This window comes from Triturus cristatus, chromosome 7, assembly GCF_964204655.1.
Source record: "Triturus cristatus chromosome 7, aTriCri1.1, whole genome shotgun sequence".
Taxonomy (NCBI): Eukaryota; Metazoa; Chordata; class Amphibia; order Caudata; family Salamandridae; genus Triturus; species Triturus cristatus.
In genome coordinates, this window is record NC_140590.1 from 324,768,479 (window position 1) to 324,788,633 (window position 20,155).

General features: G+C 51.4%; 1 protein-coding gene across 7 annotated transcripts in view; it reads left to right on the forward strand.

Moving 5' to 3' along the window:
- The window catches only part of CNOT3 (CCR4-NOT transcription complex subunit 3), a 1,079,590-nt gene that overhangs the window by 848,181 nt on the left and 211,254 nt on the right, over positions 1-20,155 (forward strand). For all 7 annotated transcript variants that reach the window (XM_085616418.1, XM_085616421.1, XM_085616419.1 and 4 more), the window contains 2 exons: positions 11,379-11,484; positions 11,786-11,960. In XM_085616418.1, coding sequence (XP_085472544.1) covers positions 11,379-11,484; positions 11,786-11,960 — 281 coding nt within the window. The remainder of the gene's footprint in view (positions 1-11,378; positions 11,485-11,785; positions 11,961-20,155) is intronic.

Consider the following 20,155-nt stretch of genomic DNA (forward strand, 5'->3'; position numbering starts at 1 on the left):
GTTTTGTTATAGATGGACACATTCATTTTTTGTCAGGCACGGGGAGATTAAGTGATTGACCAGAATCGCAGGATATTGAGCGTCGTTGCTGAGACTCGAGCCCGGTTCCCCAACTTCGAGGACGACCGCTCTAACCATAAGGCTACAAGTTGAAGAAGGGAAAGGCTGAGCAGAGACGTACGAACTCCCAGTGGATCATGCTCTGCATTAAAATCTGCTGTGTATTGGCCAAGAAGCAACCCCCTGAGGGCTTGCACGCCCATTCCACACCAGAGCTAAGACTGCAACCACTACGTTTGCACTGTGAGTCCCAGTCCTGGAAGTCTGCCAGGGAACAACATAAGCTTCTCTGTAAGTGTTCACAAAACACTACTGCATGGACAGTCTGGTCTGTCTTGATGGACCCTTTGCCCTTTCAATCCTACAGGACTGTTTGGTTTGATATAGTTTCGCAGACAGACCTCCGTGGAGGTATTGCTTGGGTATCTATTCTCAAGTAAGGAATCTTTGGCTAGAATACTCTACCAGTTACTTACCTTCGGTAATGCCTTATCTATCTAGCCGCAGATTCCTTACCGACCCACCCATCCTTTCGGCCCCACGATCAGATTTCTGGGGACAGGGTATCTCCCCTTTCAGGTCCCTAGTTTTCCACACCAGTAGTCTGTGTTCTTCATGGCTCCGCACTCCTGGTGTGCGAAGTCGTGAAAAGTAACTGACATCCGCACGCTGGGGTGTCGCCTATATAGGCATCGCGCATGACTATGCCATGTGGAGCCAATCGACAACACCTACCAGCGTGCAGGGGTACTGCTCCTGAAAATGTTCTGGCAAGTCTGATGCCTAGGATAATTCTAAGGTAAGACCTATCCAGGTAAAGGGAGTTCTGTGGTGAAGGATTTAGGGCTTAGGACGGGGGGAGGGGTTTGGGTCGATTTCAAGTCTGGGGGATAGGTTTTAGGACTCAGAGCGCAGGGGCTGGGGTGTTGTAAAGGCTGGGTGGGCTTAGTATTTAGGGTTGGGATCTGCTTTTAGGTTTGAGGGCTGGGGGCTAGGGCAGAACCTTAACCATGTATATGCCTTTACCAAATATGCTATTACAACTCAATTAGTTGTAAAGATGTGCGTGGTTAAGAGGCAGTAGTCGTTAAGATCGCGTTGTTCAGGCATGCATGGTTGGGGAGTGCGTGGTTGCAACATACAATCCCAGCTAAATGGTGTCTAACAAATAAGGTGTAACCAAAGGTAAGTAGCTTGTCCTTTTTTGCAGACTGGCTGGCACATGGAGCAGAGAGGGGAACCCAGTTGCCAAACAAGTTTCCCCAGGGGTGTGTAGCTTTGAGGTAGCCACACCCCAGGGGTGGGCTAGTAAGGTCTGAACTCCGAGAGAGGGGTCTCTCCATCTTGGGAGTGAGCACAATGGTTCATCCATTGATAGCCAGAAGCCACACTCCACTGGAAGTGGTCACTAGGTGGGAGGGGACCTGGTAGCCTATTGGCTAGCAACGCTATCCTACCCTCGGCTTTTTCAGGGCATAGAGAGGGCACTCTTTGCAGCCAGACCGTAGATATCTACCGACTGGAGGAAGGACCGATGGACTGCCCTGCTGCACCGAACGACCAGCAAAGAGAGGCTGCACTGAAGAACACTGCACTCGTTGCACCTGGTGACTAGTGAAGGAAGGGACTGTGCTTGCCATGTCCTGCTCAAAGGAGAAGTTGCCTCCAGAGCACAGAAGAGCCAAAAGGAGGCAACTGGCCTCCTGCTCGCAGCACTGGGACACACACAGTTGAAGCCTGCTGGGGCAAGTTGGTAGGCCAAAGTCTTCAAGCCGCTACCACCTCAGCTGTGCTGGACCAAGACCCGACGCACAGAATTGCACCCAAATCTTCTGAGCCTGGTAGTACTGCTGAAGAGTGGCTGGAACCATCAGAAGGCGAGTTGTCAACCCAGGAAGGATTGGCCTGTGCCCGGGGCCTTATTTACCGGGTAGTCCATTGGTGACTGGACTTGGGTCAGACCGGAGGGGACTTAATGGGACTTAGATGCTGCAACCAGATTTCCCCCCCCCCCCCCCCCCTCCCCTCCCCAAACCATCCTCGTGGAGCAAGAACTCAGTCTACAGCGTTGCTTCTACAGCATCCTTGGAGCATCTTCAGCATCTTTAATCAGATGCATCAGGACCACTGCATAGGAATGCATTGAAAGTACCTGGAACTGCTTGAGGACTGCTTTTTCTGTGTAGGTAACAGTTTCTAATGACCCTGCTGGTTCCCCTTAATAGCTCTTTGTCAGAGTTGGTTGCCTCAAATACTTAAAACGACTGCATTGACACCCAGTGTTCCAGCAGTTCCTGACCTTTTGGGCCAGTCTCCACTCCCCTGTAATACTGCTCTTCTGCCTCACTTGCCACTAGATTTACTGGTCACAGTTCACAGATTGTGTCCTTCTGACGCCGCCCATTTTCCTGCTGGTGCCGATCCCGCCCAGCCTGCCCCACCCACCTCCTAGGAGTATTAATCAAGGCCACAGCGCGGCCACGCCAAAGGCAAGCCTGTCGTGCCTGTTAACCCCAAGAACAACCAACTCAACCTCCTTCCTGGAGTATCTCAACATCTGCCTCAGCCAACGGGTCACTGAACCCATGCACAAAGCCTGACACACACTCAACGCCATCTTTACTTCCAGGGACGGATTCAAATTCACCCACATCACAGACCTCACCTGGACTGACCACGCCATCCTCCACTTGACCATCTCGGATGCCCTGCATACCATCTCCAAGTCACATATCGCTACCCACCGAAGTTGGGACAAAGTAACAGAGACCCAATGGACGCAAGCCCTCTGCACCACACACCATTACACACCATAAAACTACAGCAGACCTTGACCATGCTGCCCAGAACTTCAATTCATGGATCACCAACAGTGGTGACAGTCGCCCCGCTGAAACCAGCTAAAGCCAACAAAACTTCCAAACACGCCAGAATGTACACCCAGAGCTCAGAACCACATCAAAAAAGTCAAGAAAGCAGCAACCATCAGCCACATAGACACCGCAGCCAACCACATGAAAGAACTCTTCAAAATTGTCAAGGCATTCTCCAACCTGACAGTCACAGAGAACACGTCCACACTCCCACCCCCAAGAACTTGGCAACACCCTCTCAGCCAATTCTACGACAAGATTGCCACTATCTACAACAATTTGGACCTCCTTCACCACCCTCCGCTTCGACAACCTCAACCAACCAGGTAATATCAGTCGATAACCACCTGGTCTTCAGTCACCACTCAAACTACCACAGCCATCATGTCCTCCATCCACTCCGGAGCACCCAATGACTCTTGACCCACCACCTCTTCAACCTCAGAGCCAACCCCAAGCATCCTCTACACCTCCTTCTCTACAGCAACCTTCCCAAACGGATACACATGCAGAGATCAGACCGCTTTTGAAGAAGTCCTCTGCCGACTCCAGCAACCTCAAAATACCGACCGATCTCCCTGCTCTCTTACCCAGCCAAAGTACTCAAGAAAGCCATCAACCAACAGCTCACTGAATACCTGGAACTAAACCACCTACTTGGATGCCTTGTAATCGGGATCCCGTGCTAACCATAGTACAAAGACTGCATTTATCAACACAGGAGACATCAGAAGCCTCCTCGACCATGGAGAAACCGTGGTCCTGATCCTCCTCAACCTCTCTGCTGCGTTCGCATTCTCCCAACATACCCTCATTGTCAGACTCCAAAACATCGGGATACATCAAAACGCTCTCAAGTGGATCGCTTCTTTCCTTTCAGGACGCCCATAGAGCATCCATCTGCCTCTCCAACTCTGCACCAAAAAACATTCTATGCAGCATACTCCCTAAGATCATCCCTCTTCCCCACCCTGTTCAACATCTGCATTACCCCAATTGCAGATGTCTGATCCAACAGACTCAACAGTCTCCTATGCTGACGGCATCCAACTTATCCTTTTGCTCACCAAGGACCCCTCCGACCCCAAAACCAGCTTCTACAACGCCATGACCAACATACAAAACAGAAGTACTGATCTTTGGGAAGAACATCGCCGCATTGGACCACAATTGGTGGGCAGCGGAACTCAGAATCAACACCAACAGATCACGCATGCATCCTCTGCATCATTCTCTACAGCCAACTGACCATGAAATGACAAGTCAATGCAATTCTTCTTCTTCTGCTTCCACATCCTTTGTTCGGTCTGCAGAATCTTCAGATGGATTCCAGTCATTTCCAGAAAGACCGTCACTCAGGCACTTGTAACCAGCAACCTCAACTACAGCAATGCCTTCTGTCGAATTTTCTCCCAGCTCCCTAAGACTCCAGTCCGTACAGAACACTGCAGCCAGACTCATCCTTTACCTTTCCAAATGCACACACATTACCCCACCTCCGAAACCTACCCTGGCTACCCATCCAGAAGAGATGCCAGTTCAAGATCCTCAGTTGCACATACAAAGCTTTATACAACCAAGGACCATCCTATATTAACCATCCCCCACCTCCCTGCAAGATGCCTGTGCTCTGCTTTGCTTGTAGGTGTGTGTACACACACACACACACACACACACACACACACACACACACTTTGAAAACTCTTCTTGTATTTGCCAAAGTTTGTTTGCAGTTGGGTGAAAATGCTTTGATTTATTACTTGTAAAATCCATAACTCCTGAACCCTCTGGTGGATCTTTTTTGTTCTAGTGTATGCATTTTTATAAAAGCACTGATTTCTTGAGTGTCGTGTCGATTTGTTCAATTGTTTTGGTGCAGCTTGAATGTTTTGCACTAGTTCCTCTGCGTAAGCCTTGCTCCTGAGGGCCACAGCTACCCAGGGTTGAATTGAGGGTTTAACAGACAAAACCTGCTGGACCTAAAGGGGTTAGTGATTGTATTAAATGGTGAGGTCACACGTCCACACCATATAGTACACTCCATTTTCTCACACATCAGAAGAAAAAGTTATGTTCGAGGCATATGAGCGGCAGATTACACACTGTGCATAGATTGCCATCTGGTGTTGGGCCCGGATGTTTGCAGTTGTTTTTCATCTTGGAAAGTCTTTGGAAGTCACAAGGTATGCGACTCCTCCTTTGGATCATATTGCGCATGGGCTTCGGCTCCATCCTCAGATTGTTTTTTTCCGCCATCGGGCTCGGATGTGTTCTTCGCGCTCCAGTGCCGAACCGTTTCAGTTCTTCTGATCAGCATGCAATCCTTTCCCTTTCCGCGGTATTGTTTCGATCGCGATCTCCACACTCGACACGACTCTCCTCATTCGAAGTCTTCGATCCGAGTCGTCGACGAAGGCCTTCGGGCCTACCTGACCTCCTGTCCTGCTGATGGAAAGGACGCCATTCAAAAAATGTCCTCCATGTGGGTTGAAGTTTCCCCACACTGATCTACATGAGGTGTGCAACCTCTGCCTCTCCCCAGAACACGAGGCAAGAGACTGTCCGGCTTGCAAATCCTTCCGTTCCAAGAAGACTATTTGGGACCGACAAGCGAGACGAACAATGGCTCACTCGTCGACTTCGATCCCCAACGACATCTTCGGAGAAGGCGTCGATGTCAGCGCCTCCGAAGCCGACGACTCAGATGTCGAGGACATCACTCCGGCACAGAGGGGCGTGAGTACTAACATCGACCCTCGACATCGAAAAAGGCTTCGGTCATGCCTTTGCCCTCGGGCCTAGGCACGACCAAGGACACTGCTTCCCATACCTCGCCTTCGGGCCCGGTTAAGAAGCCCATCAAGCCTTCCGGCAGCTCGGACCCGAGCCAGCCTGCCGTCTGTGCCGAGAAACACTCCTCGGCACCAGCACTGAAAAAGAAGACCCCCACTCCTACAGGCTCCCCAGACCCATGGGAGGACTACAACATCCCATACGACCCTAATGTCCCGCAGGACGACCTTTAACCTTCAAGAACGTCCCACCCCTGAAGACACAATGGGGTTTAACCAACTGCTCCATAGGGCTACACAGTACCACGGAGTTGATCTCCATACAGACCCCGTGGAGGAGGACTTCCTCCTAGATACTTTTGGCACTACACAGAGGGCCACTTCTATTCTGCCCATGCTTAAAGGGGTTATTAAGCACGCACCAGAGGTCTTTAAAGACCGGGTCAGGGCCAGGATCATCAACCCTCGCATTGAAAAGAAATATAAGGCCGCCCCTACAGACCCCACCTATATCAGAGGCTCCGCACCACTAGACTCCTTAGTAGTCTCCAATGCGAGGAAGCGTGCAAACTCCCAGGCATCAGGCGAGGCACCACCACCTGATAAGGAGTCCAAACTCCTAGATGCCTCTGGCAAGCGAACAGCATCTCAGGCAGCCAACATATGGCGCATTGCAAACACACAAGCGCTTTTAGCAAGATATGACAGGGCACATTATGATGATCTGGAAGCCATAATGCAACACCTCCCTGACAAATACAAAAATAGGGCCAATGAGCTAATCCAGGAGGGCAAAATCATCACCGACACCTCCATTCGTTGCGCCCTCTATGTAGCTGACACCGCCTCTAGGGCAGTTAACACCAGCGTCCTCCTGCGTAGGCATGCCTGGCTACAAATTTCAGGTTTCAAACCCGAGGTGCAGAGTTCCATCCTCAACCACCCCTTTGACGAGCAACATCTGTTTGGCCCCAACGTCAACGTTGCCCTTGAAAAAATGAAAAAGGACACCAACACGGCAAAATCTATGGGAGCCTTGCAGTCGCAAGCTCCCAGGCGCTCCTTTCGCCGCTCTTCCTTTAGAAGCAACTCCAGAGGTGGCTACTCCGACAGCGCCTCCACTTCCTATATGGCCCCTACCCAATCCACCTTCACTAGGGGTTATCAGAGAGGCGGCTACAGGGGTAACAACAATAAAGGCAGAGGCAAAACTAACACCTCCCGCTCTGCCTCCACCCCCGCCCAATGACTTCCCTCCACCCAGGCCATCCCACTCCGGTCGGGGGCAGACTCCACAATTTCCTTCCTTCTGGACTACCATCACCTCAGACAAATGGGTGACACAGATAATTCGGTCAGGCTACTGCCTCGAACTAACATCTACCCCCCCCAAACATACCACCCAAACAGCGCCCAATGTCACAGGAACATTTGTCACTTCTAAAGCAGGAGGTCATCTCCCTCCTACAAAAGAGTGCAATAGAACCAGTTCCTGCCCACCGACAAAACATGGGAGTTTACTCTCTATATTTTCTCATACCAAAAAGGGACGACACTCTAAGGCCCATCCTAGACCTCAGACCCCTAAACCACTACATACACTCAGACCATTTCCACATGGTCACACTCGAGCAGATACTCCCCCCCCCCCCCCCCCCCCCCCTCTACTCTCCCAGAACGACTTCCTTGCCACCCTAGACCTCAAGGACGCCTATTTCCACATTCCGGTTCACCCTGCTCACAGGAAGTTTCTCAGATTTGTAGTCGACGGTCAACACTATCAATTCAAAGTACTCCCATTCGGAGTCACCACAGCACCACAGGTGTTTACCAAGTGCCTAGCGGTAGTGGCAGCACACCTGCGAAGACAACACATCCACGTCTTCCCATACCTAGACAACTGGGTCATAAAAGCCAGCCCATACAACCAGTGTGTACAACACACTCACGCCACTATCCAACTACTTCACGAACTGGGCTTCACAGTAAACCACGCAAAGTCTCATCTGCAACCGTCCCACATAAAACAATACCTCGGTACCACCATAGACATCTCAAAAGCGCTAGCCTATCCCAGTCCTGCCAGGATAGCAAGCATTCAGGCTGTACGCGCCAAATTTCTACCGGAACACACTCTTCCAGCTCGAGTGTTCATGCAACTTATAGGAATTATGGCCTCTTGCATATTCATAGTACCTCACGCAAGACTCCAGATGCGTCCTCTCCAAGAGTGCTTAGTACGCCAATGGAACCAGGCCCAGGGTCAATTGACAGATCTGGTGTTGGTAGACGGTCGTGCCCATCGCTCTCTGCAGTGGTGGACCACCAACAACCTTTCCAAAGGGCGACCGTTCCTGGAGCCGATTCCTCAGATAGTACTGACAGCGGACACATCGCTCTCCGGCTGGGGAGCTCACCTACTACATCACACCATGCAGGGCAGGTGGACACCTCAACAAAAGTTACTCCACATCAACCATCTTGAGTTACTAGCCATATTCTTAGCCCTAAAGGCCTTTCAAACACATGTCTCGGGCAAGGCCGTCCTAGTCCGCACGGACAACATGACCGCCATGTACTATATACAGAAACAAGGCGGCACACACTCTCCGCAGCGCTCTCAGCTAGCACAGAGCATATGGAGATGGGCCATACCCCAAAAAAATCTTTCTCCTAGCCCAACATGTCACAGGAGTCCAAAACACTATGGCCGATCTGCTGAACAGACCAACACAACAGATCCACCAGTGGGAACTCCATCCACAAGATCTTCACCCCTACTTTCAAATGTGGGGGCATCCACAGATAGACCTCTTCGCCACCCACGAAAACGCCAAATGCCCAAACTTCGCCACCAGGTATCCACACCCATTGTCCAAAGGCAATGCGATATGGATGAACTGGTTAGGCAGATTTCCGTACGCCTTTCCGCCTCTCCCACTCATTCCATTAGTGGTGCGCAAACTACAGCAACACTCCCTCACTCTCATCCTAGTAGCTCCAACTTGGGCCAGACAACCGTGGTACACCACACTGCTGGAACTATCTGTACTACCGCACCAAAAGTTACACGTCTCTCCACGCCTCTTAACCCAGAACCATGGAGAGATCAGGCACCCGGACCCAGCTCAGCTCAACCTTGCGATCTGGCTCCTGAAATCCTAGAATTCGGTTATCTTAATCTTCCCCCTGACTGTATGAACGTCATTAGAGAAGCTAGACGACCTACCACTAGAGCTTGCTACGCAGCCAAGTGGAAACGTTTTGTGATCTATTTTCACAACAACAACTTCAATTCCCTAGATGTGTCCATTCAACACATCATAGGCTATTTACTAAATTTACAAAGATGCAACCTAGCCTACACGTCTATTATACTGCACCTTGCGGCCATAGCAGGTTATCTACAAAACAGGCCATATCTATCACTCTTTAGAGTACCTGCCATAAAAGCCTTCAGGGAAGGCCTCAAAAGAATAATTCCCCCCAGAGTGCCACCCTCACCTGTGTAGAACCTAAACATCATTCTCACGAGACTAATGGGGCCTCCCTTTGAACCTCTACACAAATGTGAACTTCAATTCCTAACATAGAAAACTGCTTTTCTTGTAGCCATTACTTCCCTCAGAAGGGTCAGTGAGGTACAAGCACTCACCATTCAAGAACCCTTTCTGCAAATGCACCATAACAAGGTTGTTCTCCCCACTAATACAAAATTCCTCCCTAAAGTAATTTCTCCCTTTCACCTAAACCAATCTGTGGAACTGACCGTATGCTTCTCGCAGCCACAGACCATTGCAGAAAGAGCTCTCCACACACTAGATGTCAAACGAGCCTTACTCTACTACATCGAGAGAACACAACCCTTTCGTAAGACCAAACAACTGTTCGTGTCTTTCTCACCACCACACAAAGGCAACCCCATCTCCAAATCTGGGATAGCTAGGTGGATTGTCAAATGCATACAGATTTGCTACCACAAAGCTAAACGTATGCTCACTATTCCCCCTAAAGCCCACTCTACACGTAAGATAGGGGCTTCCATGGCATTTTTAGAGAACTTTCCCTTAGATGATATCTGCAGAGCAGCTACATGGTCTACACCGCACACTTTCACTAAACACTACTGTGTAGATGTGCAAACTAAGCAGCAAGCTAGTGTGGGCCAGGCTGTACTCAACATCGTTTCAAACGACTGCAACAGATACTGGTAGTCGCCGCTAGGAGCGAGTACTGCTATATAATCTATGCACAGTGTGTAATCTGCAGCTCATAAGCCTCGAACGGGAAATGCTACTTACCAGTATGCATCTGTTCTTGGCATGTAGAGCTGCAGATCTACACACGCCCACCCGCCTCCCCGGCTACCTTTATCTGTTCCAGTTTTATCTTATTTAGATACAGCACACATGGGCATCTTCACTGCTTATTACTACACTCCATCATTTCCCCGCTGGCGAAAAACAATCTGAGGATGGAGCCGAAGCCGATGTGCAATATGATCCAAAGGAGGAGTCACATACCTCGTGACTTCCAAAGACTTTCCAAGATGAAAAACAACTGCAAACATCCGGGCCCAACACCAGATGGCGATCTATGCACAGTGTGTAGATCTGCAGCTCTACATGCCAAGAACAGATGCATACTGGTAAGAAGCATTTCCCTTACCTTAGGTAACTTTTTTTTTCTGTTGGATACTCTAACCACGGATTGCTCACTGGCTGCTCACCACCTCATTCTGTGCAGTGTCTTCTTTCCAGCATTTTGAAAGGGAACTCACCATATTTAACATAAAAGATGCTGAAGAACTAAGAAACTGATGTAGTAAAATGGAGATTACAAATGAGGAGTGAGATTGTGCCTCCTTTTTGTGATTTATGTACTAATATGTCAAGTTGCAAAATGTCTGGGTGCAGGGGTCTCGGACCAACCTACCCAATGAATATTTGGTAGATTGTATTTTGTGACCCCTCAACCCTTTGGTTGCCTACAAACGCAAGGATGGTGACTTGCATGGAATAGCAGAACATCGTCCCTGTGTTTGCATTCCCTGATGTTGCCAAATCTTTCCTGTTTGAGACGAGACTGGGAGGTGGGGGAGTGGGTGCGAGTAGTGAGAGACCACTGCCTACTTTCCCTTGATACTGCCTGAAACAGTTCCCAAAGAGGATGCTGTCCAACAGAGACAAGTTTCCTTTTCCAAACGAAGTACTATCTCCTTTGAGGTGGGGAAAACTTTTTTATGGTTTGTGACCATTATTGTATTCATAAACCATTGTTAGAGCTCGTTGCAAATTGTTGTTAATAGATTCAGCTACTGTAATGCCTCCTCTGAAATGTGATGTGCAATGAGACATTAAACTCATTTGAAAATGATATTTTCCAGTTGCAAACTCTTAAGATTTTCCAAATCGTAGGATTGGTGACTACAAAATGGTGTTGTATATCTGGCCCTGTACTCACTGTATTGAGGCACAGTCATGGATTTTTTTAATTCTAAAATGGCATAACCATTTATTGTACTTTTTTGTGATTGTTGCATTACTTTAATGTGTTAAACGTGATTCAACATCATTTAGTAAGAAACTTAATTGTATAGTTCTGGTGTTATTGTCTGCTCTGGCATGATTTTAGTTTTCTGCCTCTGTCTCAGGTTATAGCTCTGTGGTTGCAGAAAATACTTCTGAGTCAGCCCTCAGTAGCAGCACGCAGTCGCAGAGCAGCCAGCCAACCCATCACAACCCACCACCCAGCACTACGTGAGTACTACATAATTGCATTAGCAACAGGAAATAATCTCTACTTGAATTACGGTCTGTGGTCGAAGGGACTGAAATCGGAGGGACATTTAGAGCCCATTGAGCTAGGGATTAAAGTTTTTGAAGTTAATGTTTACTTGGTGTCTCATAGAGGTAAGAGTGTAAAAGCAATAGAGCTGAGGTGCAAAGTGCTGGACAGGGGATGTAGAATGTGTGATCGTGATAAATATAACGCTTCATGCAATGCAAGGTGGTAAAACAATTTGCGTATATTTAATTTATCCTCTTGTCTAATCTGCAGAAAGGAGACCAGCAGTGCCTCCCAGTTAGCCAGCAGCATAAATTCTGGGCCCAGTTTACTGTTACCATTATCAGTGAATCAACCCAGCTCTCCTACGCCCAGCTTCAGTGAAGCCAAGCCCAGCCAACCTCTCTTAAATGGGCCCCCCCAATTCAGTTCTACTCCTGAGATCAAGGTGAGTGTAATACCAGTCACCATACCTGTTAAGCATGCAAGTCTTAAGTCACCAATTGCTTTGGTATCTGAGGCAGCAACAGTCTTGCTACCTGTATAGTCTGCAAGCTTCAACCATGCCTTTTCTACTGTATGTACTTGTGACTTGGGTAGGGTGGAAAGATGGAAGGAGACTTTTTATTGCGTTACTTCAGACTTTAATTGTTTGAAAACACACATAGGTTCTTTTCTTTAAATAAAGAAATTGTGGCTCTGGTGTCTTTGCTGAGATCACCACCAAACGGAAATCCTGCATGGAGTCCTCTTCACTTAAGAAGCCCTTGGAGAAAACAAAATACGGAACCGGAATCAGTGACCACGTTTGGGGTCTTATTATTTGTTAGGGAGGGAAGTGATTAAACTTTTGTACACCTTACAAAAGAAACCATTCACCGTTGTGAAAGAAGGGACTTGGCAGGCAGTGGTATTCGCTAACTGCAACGTTAAGTAGTTTCAGCACCTCAACTCCCCCTTAAAGCCCTTGGTCGCGCCTGTACCTCTGCTAGCCACGCTCCTCCTGGAACGTGGCTTGCTTGTGCGTGGTTTCTCTGGGATTCTTGGTCTTCCCGGGATGTGTCGGACTCTGCCTCCGTGGTTCCCAATCCCGCGTCCTGTTGTTACCGTGAGGGTTTTGCTTATGCGGTCCGCCAAAGCCTGAACACAGAGTCCTCCGGCATGGTGTCCGTTGCTAGCTTCTTCTTCCGACGTCTTCTCGTAGTCCCCGATAGACGCACACCCCTTGGGTCTTCTTCCTGGCCTTTCATTAATTAATCCCTCATCTCCTATTGGAGCAGGGAGTTACCCTGTTTGTGACTCATTCCGGATGGGCGGAGCCTTCTTCCCGGACATGGTTTCCCTTAAAGGAGCCATAGTACATTCCCGTGGGCACAAACAGGGATGTCGAGAGATGTCCACTCTGCAACAACAACAAGGGCAGTGCATGGTCAGGTAGGGCATCTTCATCAGAGTCCCTATGCGTTAGACAGTCAGTGGCCCTGTGACCGTACTAAAGGAATTTTCCTCATCAAAAATACAGTTTGCAGACTCAACTAAGTTGTGGTTATGTTTTCATGGCAGCCAAAATGTTGGATTGAATACTCAAGCATTTATCAAACATGGCAGAAGTCCTGCTGATAAGTAAGTTCCTATCACCAAGATTACAAAAGCTTGAAACATGACCTCCCGCACACTGATAGGAACTCTGTTTAGATATATTTAATTATGAGGTTGTCTGAGCATTTCCATCTGCTTTTGGTGTTAAGCTTGTCCGTTTTACTTTTCAATTATCTTTCTGCTTTTTTATTTAAACCTCTCCTGCCAAATGAAGCCTGCTGACCTGGCCGCGGTTATTCTGATTGAAATGTAATTCCCTTTGCTCAGTCCTGCCCCTGTGGGACTCGACTGGCTTTGTGTGCCAAGAGGCTAGCATTAGCAAATTTCTAAATATGATTAACAGGCACATGGTAAGCGGGTTGTAACGTACAGGTCACTCTGGTCAGCCATGATCATCTTTGTGATCTGTTGGATCCGTATGATACAAAACTTTTTGAGCACAAGGACTACTGCCCCTCCCTTTCTGCGCTCCTTTTTAGTTCTCACCGGAGACCGTGAATGCTCTGTCGTTTGTCAAATATTTTGCTAAATTAAAATTAATGGCGGCTTATAGCCTCCCCCACCCCCTGCCCTACCCCATTAGTTACCATTGTTTGGCTTCATAGGCACTCTCATTTCCTTGCTTCTAATTGGTCAGCATGTGCTGATATCACTTTCTCTTTGATTGTCCTTTCGATGGAGCAGGGGCCAAATACTAATTAATCACATTATTGTCCTTCTGCTCGTGCTCAGATTCAGGCACTTTTTGTTTTTTTAGGGCACCAGATTGCTTTTACAAACTACCCTGCTGGAAAATTTAATTGGGCACATTGATAAAGGCTTGGTGGACCTTTGCTTTCACCCTGCCTCACTAGTGTAAAAGTCAAAAGCCATAGCACTCTTGGACCCTAGTTTGCTGTTCATTTGCTGCAGCCAAGTAAGTCTAGATGTATTATCCTTCAACCTGTTTGCAGGTCGCTGCAAGCAAGTGCAGGCAACAGACCTCTTCCCAGTTTCTGTCCCTGAACTATCACAGGCTCTGAAAACTTCTCCCTCACAGCTTACCGGGTCTCTAGAATAGATAGAAAGCACCATGTATTTGGCAATAAACTTAGCAGGTTTCACGGACTCATTGCACCAAATTTACTGGTGCATTTAAATGAGAGTTCTTCTCACAATGGCTGCGCCTTTTTAACCCACGTGGAGGACAAGCGGTGACAAAGCTACTTCTAATCCCTCAGGAAGGAGTTCGACACTGTGACCCCACTAAATACCAAGTCCCCGTTGCCTGATGGAACCACAAAGAGTCCGTCCCGGTCTGAGACCAGCCTTCATCCTTTACCGACTTCTGTTTCATTAAGCTTGGAGTGGGACTTGCATGACAAGTTCGCCTACTTTGCTTAAAAAGGCAAAGGAATCGATGTCATGGAGCTACAGCCGGGTCGGTCTGGTTTCAGAAATAGCATTATAATATTCCTAAATGCACTAAAGATTATACTTAATTAAAAACGAGTATTAGGGAGGAGGAGCCTAGCGCGCACCCAAGATGGCCGCGTAGGTGCGAGGCTCCCGAGGACCTCCGCGACCTCCTGCATAAATCCTGACCGAATCCTGTCCTAGATGAGGGGACTGTGTTCGTGAACCAGAGTTGAGGTGACGCCTGTTTTCCGTTTTCAATTCGGACCTCGGACACCGGCGGGAGCACCGATTAAGGTTTGCGGCCTTCTCCACGCCGGCCCCCCGTACTGGAGTTGTGGGGCGATCCGGCGACAAAGTGAATAACAGCGGCGGGCAAGGCTGGGTGACTCGCGCACCCCGCACTTTCACTTTCGCGCCCTCCTTGCTGCCAGGCGAGGTAGGGTCGCGAAGCGGTGTGCGGTGGTGTGGCCTCGTTGGGGTGCCCTGCCGGCCCGCCGGCTGTGGTCCGTCCTGCGGAGCGGTGGTCGCCCCCCCCCCGGAGCCCTTGAACGGGATTGTCTACCCCCTTTTTGAGGAGATTGGCTCGATTTGGGACCGCGACCATGGCCACAAAACAAGATGGCGACCGGGCTAAGGTGAAGTCGACCCGTCGTGGCGCGGCCCATCAATCCAACAATATGGACCGCTACACCCTCCAGAAGGGATCTCCAGAGGCGCTACGTAGATCCCCTACGGGCCCGACTGACGCTCCTGCTCTGCCCACGGACCTGACCCTCCGAGACGTCATGGGCGCCATCGCCGAGATGAATGCCTCGGTGGACCAGCGCTTTGACACTCTGGCGCAGAAGATCGACTCGGTCCTCGTGGACGTGGGCCTCGTGAGAGCCGATCTCTCAAAAACAAATGACTGGGTCGATTCTTTGGCCCACTCTACCTCGGGCCTCACGTCCGACGTGGCGGCCCTCCAACAGGAGGTGCGCAGGCTCGGCCAGGCGAGCGCCCTGATGCATCGTCGACTGGAGGATTCCGAGGGTCGGGCCCGGAGGAATAATGTCCGCATCATCGGGGTGCCGGAGGGACGCGAGGCAGAGGCAGCGGATCTGTTTGTGGAGGACCTGGTCCTCACCCATCTCCAGCCTCGGGGGCTGAGTAAATTCTTTGCAGTGGAACGTGCCCACAGGGTCCCCGGGGGTAGGCCTAAGACCGGAGCCCCTCCGAGGCCTCTCATCGCCCGGATTTTCAATTTTCGGGACAGGGACGCTATCCTGCAGACCTCCAGGCTACAAGGGCCGGTCAGACTTGACAATATGGATATAAATTTCTACCCTGACTTTACTCCGGCGGTCCAAAAGCAGCGACTGAGTTTTCTCGGTGTCAAACGTCGCCTACGGGACCTGAATCTCAAATATGCGATGCTCTTTCCGGCTAAGCTGAGGGTGGAGGTGGATGGCCGGACGCACTTTTTTGATCGTCCCGAAGCGGCCGGGGACTGGCTGGACACTCTGCCCGGAGATCGGGGCCGGGGGGGTGGGGGTGGAGCGGTTGGTGGGGAGGGCCCGCCGGATCAGGACTGAGGGACTAATGGTAGGCCTTGCTCTGGACTGTGTTATTGTCACTATTGACTGTTAGGGTAAGTTCCCCTCCTGCGGAGGTCGTGCGGGGTCTCTTGGGGGATCTCCCTCCTCCTCTGGGGGACTAGTTAGTTTTCTTTCCATGGGGCGACAGGCACACTGCACTTTGGGGGGGCTGTTCGGGCTCATGCAGGGGTGCAGGGTGGGGGGAGTTCTGTTGGGATGGGTGGGTTGGGGTGGGGTGGGGTTCGTTTCTACCGCAAGGCAAACCCTTTATTGTATTGGTTTTTTTGAGATGCTCTCGGGGGGACAAATGATGGCTTCTGTATGTGATGGGGGGTAGGGACCTGACGTTGTTGTCCTGGAACGTTAACGGACTGGGTGATAGGATTAAGCGGGGTGTGGTCCTGCAATATCTGAAACGGATTTCGCCTGATGTGGTCTTTTTGCAGGAAACACACCTCATTGGTAACTCCTATTGTGCCATGAACCGACGTGGTTATTGTTTGGTGGCCCACTCGGGCTTCACATCAGGCTCTCGAGGGGTGGGCATTATGGTCAAGACCTCGCTCCCGCTAGAAATAGATGAGGTGCGCCATGATGAGAGGGGACGCTATACTGTCTTGGTGGGGAGAATGGAGGGCAAGGTAGTCGTCTTTGTCTCAGTGTACGTCCCACCGGGGTTACAGTCCACCACCTTTGCGGACCTGGGACGCCTCCTGCTTGACCTTCCGGGGGGGCTTCTGGTGGTTGGGGGGGACTTCAATGCGGTGGCTTCTGGGACTCGGGATCGCTATCCCCCTAGTGACCTCCCCCGGGCACAAGCGTGGCTGTCTGGCCTTTTGGACACGCTGGGATTGGTGGACTGTTGGCGTCTGAAGCATCCCACTCAGCTGCAGTACACCTTCCATTCCGGGGCCCATGGTAGCCTTTCGCGGCTTGATTATGTCCTTGTCCCTGCGGCCTATGCCGGGAGAGTGGGGGAGGTGCGCCATCTGGCGCGGGGTATCTCAGATCATTCCCCACTCCTGTTGCACTTTGATGTCTTCCCGAGGGGGGAGGGCAGGGTAGCTCCAATCAATGCCTGGTACCTGCGCGACCCTACTATTCGTGCTGACTTGATTAAATCCTTGCAACGGTATTTTGAGGAGAATGTGGGGTCTGTCCCGTCTGCCATTTCCCTGTGGGAGGCTTTCAAGACTGTGCTTAGAGGGGAGGCCCTCTCCTTTATTTCCCATGCCCGGAGGCGCGCACAGGAGGAGGTGACCCGGGTGGAGGCCGAAATCACTGAACTGGAGGGTGATCTGGGGAGTGGGGTGACTGACGACGCGCTGCACGTTCTACACCTTAAGCAGGCGGCCTATAGGTCCCTCGTCACGGAGGCGGCCAGGGGCCTCAGCAGAGAGCAACAGGGGCGATTGTATGATGTGGGTGATAAGGCTGGTAAGTTGATTGCGTGGTTGGATAGGAAGGAGAGAGCTAGTCGTGTGGTCCCGCTGATTGAAAGAATGGATGGTGTACGTGTCACTGAGCCGGAAGGCATTGTCTCTTGCTTCGCGGATTATTTCCGCGAGGTATATTCCCCGGTTTCTCCCTGCCCGGAGGAGGATTCCCATGCCCTGCTGCGTGACATCGCGCTGCCCTCCCTCTCAATGGAGGACAGGGAGTTGATGGATGCCGCCCCCACCTCGGACGAAATTGCCCTCGCCATCCGCTCGGTCGCTTCTGGCAAGGCCATGGGCCCGAACGGCATTCCTATCGAGTTGTATAAATTGCGACCGGACGTACTGGCACCCCACCTCCGCGCTATGTTCCTTGCGGCTCACTCGCGGGGCTCCCTCCCGCCGGACCAGCGTCTGGCTACCATCGTGGTTATCCACAAGGAGGGCAGACCGCGAGACCGGGTTACATCCTACCGGCCTATCTCGCTCTTGAACGCGGAGCCTAAAATCCTCGCCAAGGTGCTCGCTAACCGGCTGGTCGGCGTGGTGGGCGATTTGGTCCACCAAGACCAGTCCGGCTTCATTCCCCATCGCAATACGGCCCTTAATCTGCGGCGCTTGCACGGGGTGCTCGCGCGTGTTCCGTTCGTGCGGGAGCCGGCCATCTTGGCGTCTCTGGACGCCACCATGGCGTTCGACACTCTCGAGTGGCCCTACATCTGGGAGATGTTGGCGAAATTTGGATTTGGCCCGGGATTCATCAGTTGGGTCAAATTGTTGTACTCGGACCCATTGGCACAGGTGGTGGTGAATGGTCGAGTCTCGGCCCCATTCGTGCTGGGACGGGGCACGCGACAGGGTTGTCCCCTGTCGCCGCTCCTTTTTGCATTGGCCCTGGAACCCCTGGCGGAGTGGCTGCGGTGGCACCCTTCCATCCGAGGTCTCCGTTGGACCCCCGAGTATGAGGACCGCGTGTCCCTCTACGCTGACGATATCCTTTTGTACTTAGCCTCCCCGCGCAAATCACTGATTGTCCTGGTCGATGTTCTGCGCTCCTTTGGCCGTAATTCAGGCCTTGTCATTAACTGGGCTAAATCCTGTGTCTATGTGCTTTCCGGGGAGGCTCCTGTCCTCCCTCGGGGCTGTCCGATCCAGATTGCCTCGCAGGGATTTCGATACCTGGGGGTCTACGAGCGAAACTTGCTTCCCCCCCTCCAGCGCTTGAAGGAGGACGTCGCGCGCTGGCGGCGCTTGCCGCTTTCGCCGCTCGGCCGGGCGGCACTGTTCAAGATGATGTCATTGCCACGCTTTTTGTACGCTCTCCAGAACACTATGGACTTGGTCCCGGCGCGCTACTTCCGTGAGGTGGAAAGCTTACAGCGCCGTCTGTTTTGGGATGGGAGGCCGCGTATAGCCCTGGCAAAATTGACGCTCCCGTGGTACGACGGAGGGATTGCCCTCCCGGATGTTAAGCGGTATTACTGGGCCTCCCAGTTAGCTGCAATTAATCACGGCTTCTATGGGCCCGCCCTAAACCCGGCATTTGAAATGGACAAAATGCTCCTACCCGGTGGCGACTACAACCGAGCGCTCTATACTAGCGTGCCCGATACCCGCTTGACGGGACCCACGCGTGTCATGGTGCGAGTATGGCACGCGGCTAATGCAGCTATGGGATGGAAGGACCGTTTGACCCGGGCGTCACCGTTGTATGCGTCGGAGAGGCTTGGCTCTTTGTGGACCTCGAAGGGCTTCGAGAGGTGGGACATGATAGGCATCAGTAAAGTGGGAGATCTCTGGACGAGGGGAGGATTCAAGACATTCGAGACGCTGCAGGCGGAGTTTCAGCTGCAGGGCAGTGAATACTTTCGCTACCTGCAGGTCCGTCACGCACTGGGTTCCGTCTTCCCAGACGTGGCCTCCATCCCGGAGTCCTCCCCCCTGGAGGATAGAGTGCTAGATGGCCACGTTCCGGACAGCACGATCTCCCTCATTTATAAGAAATTAATAAATGACCGCTCGGGCCTACTGGCTGGCCTCCGCGAGGCTTGGGTTGCCGATGGGCTGGAGTTGGACGACGAGGACTGGATTTCCGCGGTGGCCTCTCCGAAGGAGGTGGCCATCCCGGCTCGCCTTCGCTTCGTCCAGCTTAAGATACTCCACCGGGTGTATATGACGGGGCCAAGGCTTCAGCGTATGGGCTATGCCGAGGATGGATTGTGTAAGCGTGGGTGTGGTGCTTTGGCGACCTTTTTACACATTCTGTGGGAATGTCCGAAGGTGGAGCGATTCTGGCATGGTGTGCATGAGGTTCTGCGAGCGGTTACACATGTCGCGCTGTTGCCTGAAGCGAGGAGATGCCTGCTGAATGTGTGGGAACCGACTGATTACTCGGTTCCGCAGACGCGATGGGTGACTCTGGGATATATGATAGCTAAACGTGACATTGCTCAGCTGTGGGGATCTCAGAGACCCCCGGCGGTGTCGGCTTGGAAAGAACATATGGATTGGTGCATGTTCCGAGAAAAGGTGGTATATGTGGCGCGGGGTAAGCCTGGGGCATGGGTGAAGATGTGGGGCCCCTGGAACGCTTACCGCGGGGGTATTTGCGAGCCGCCGTTGTTGCCTCCCGC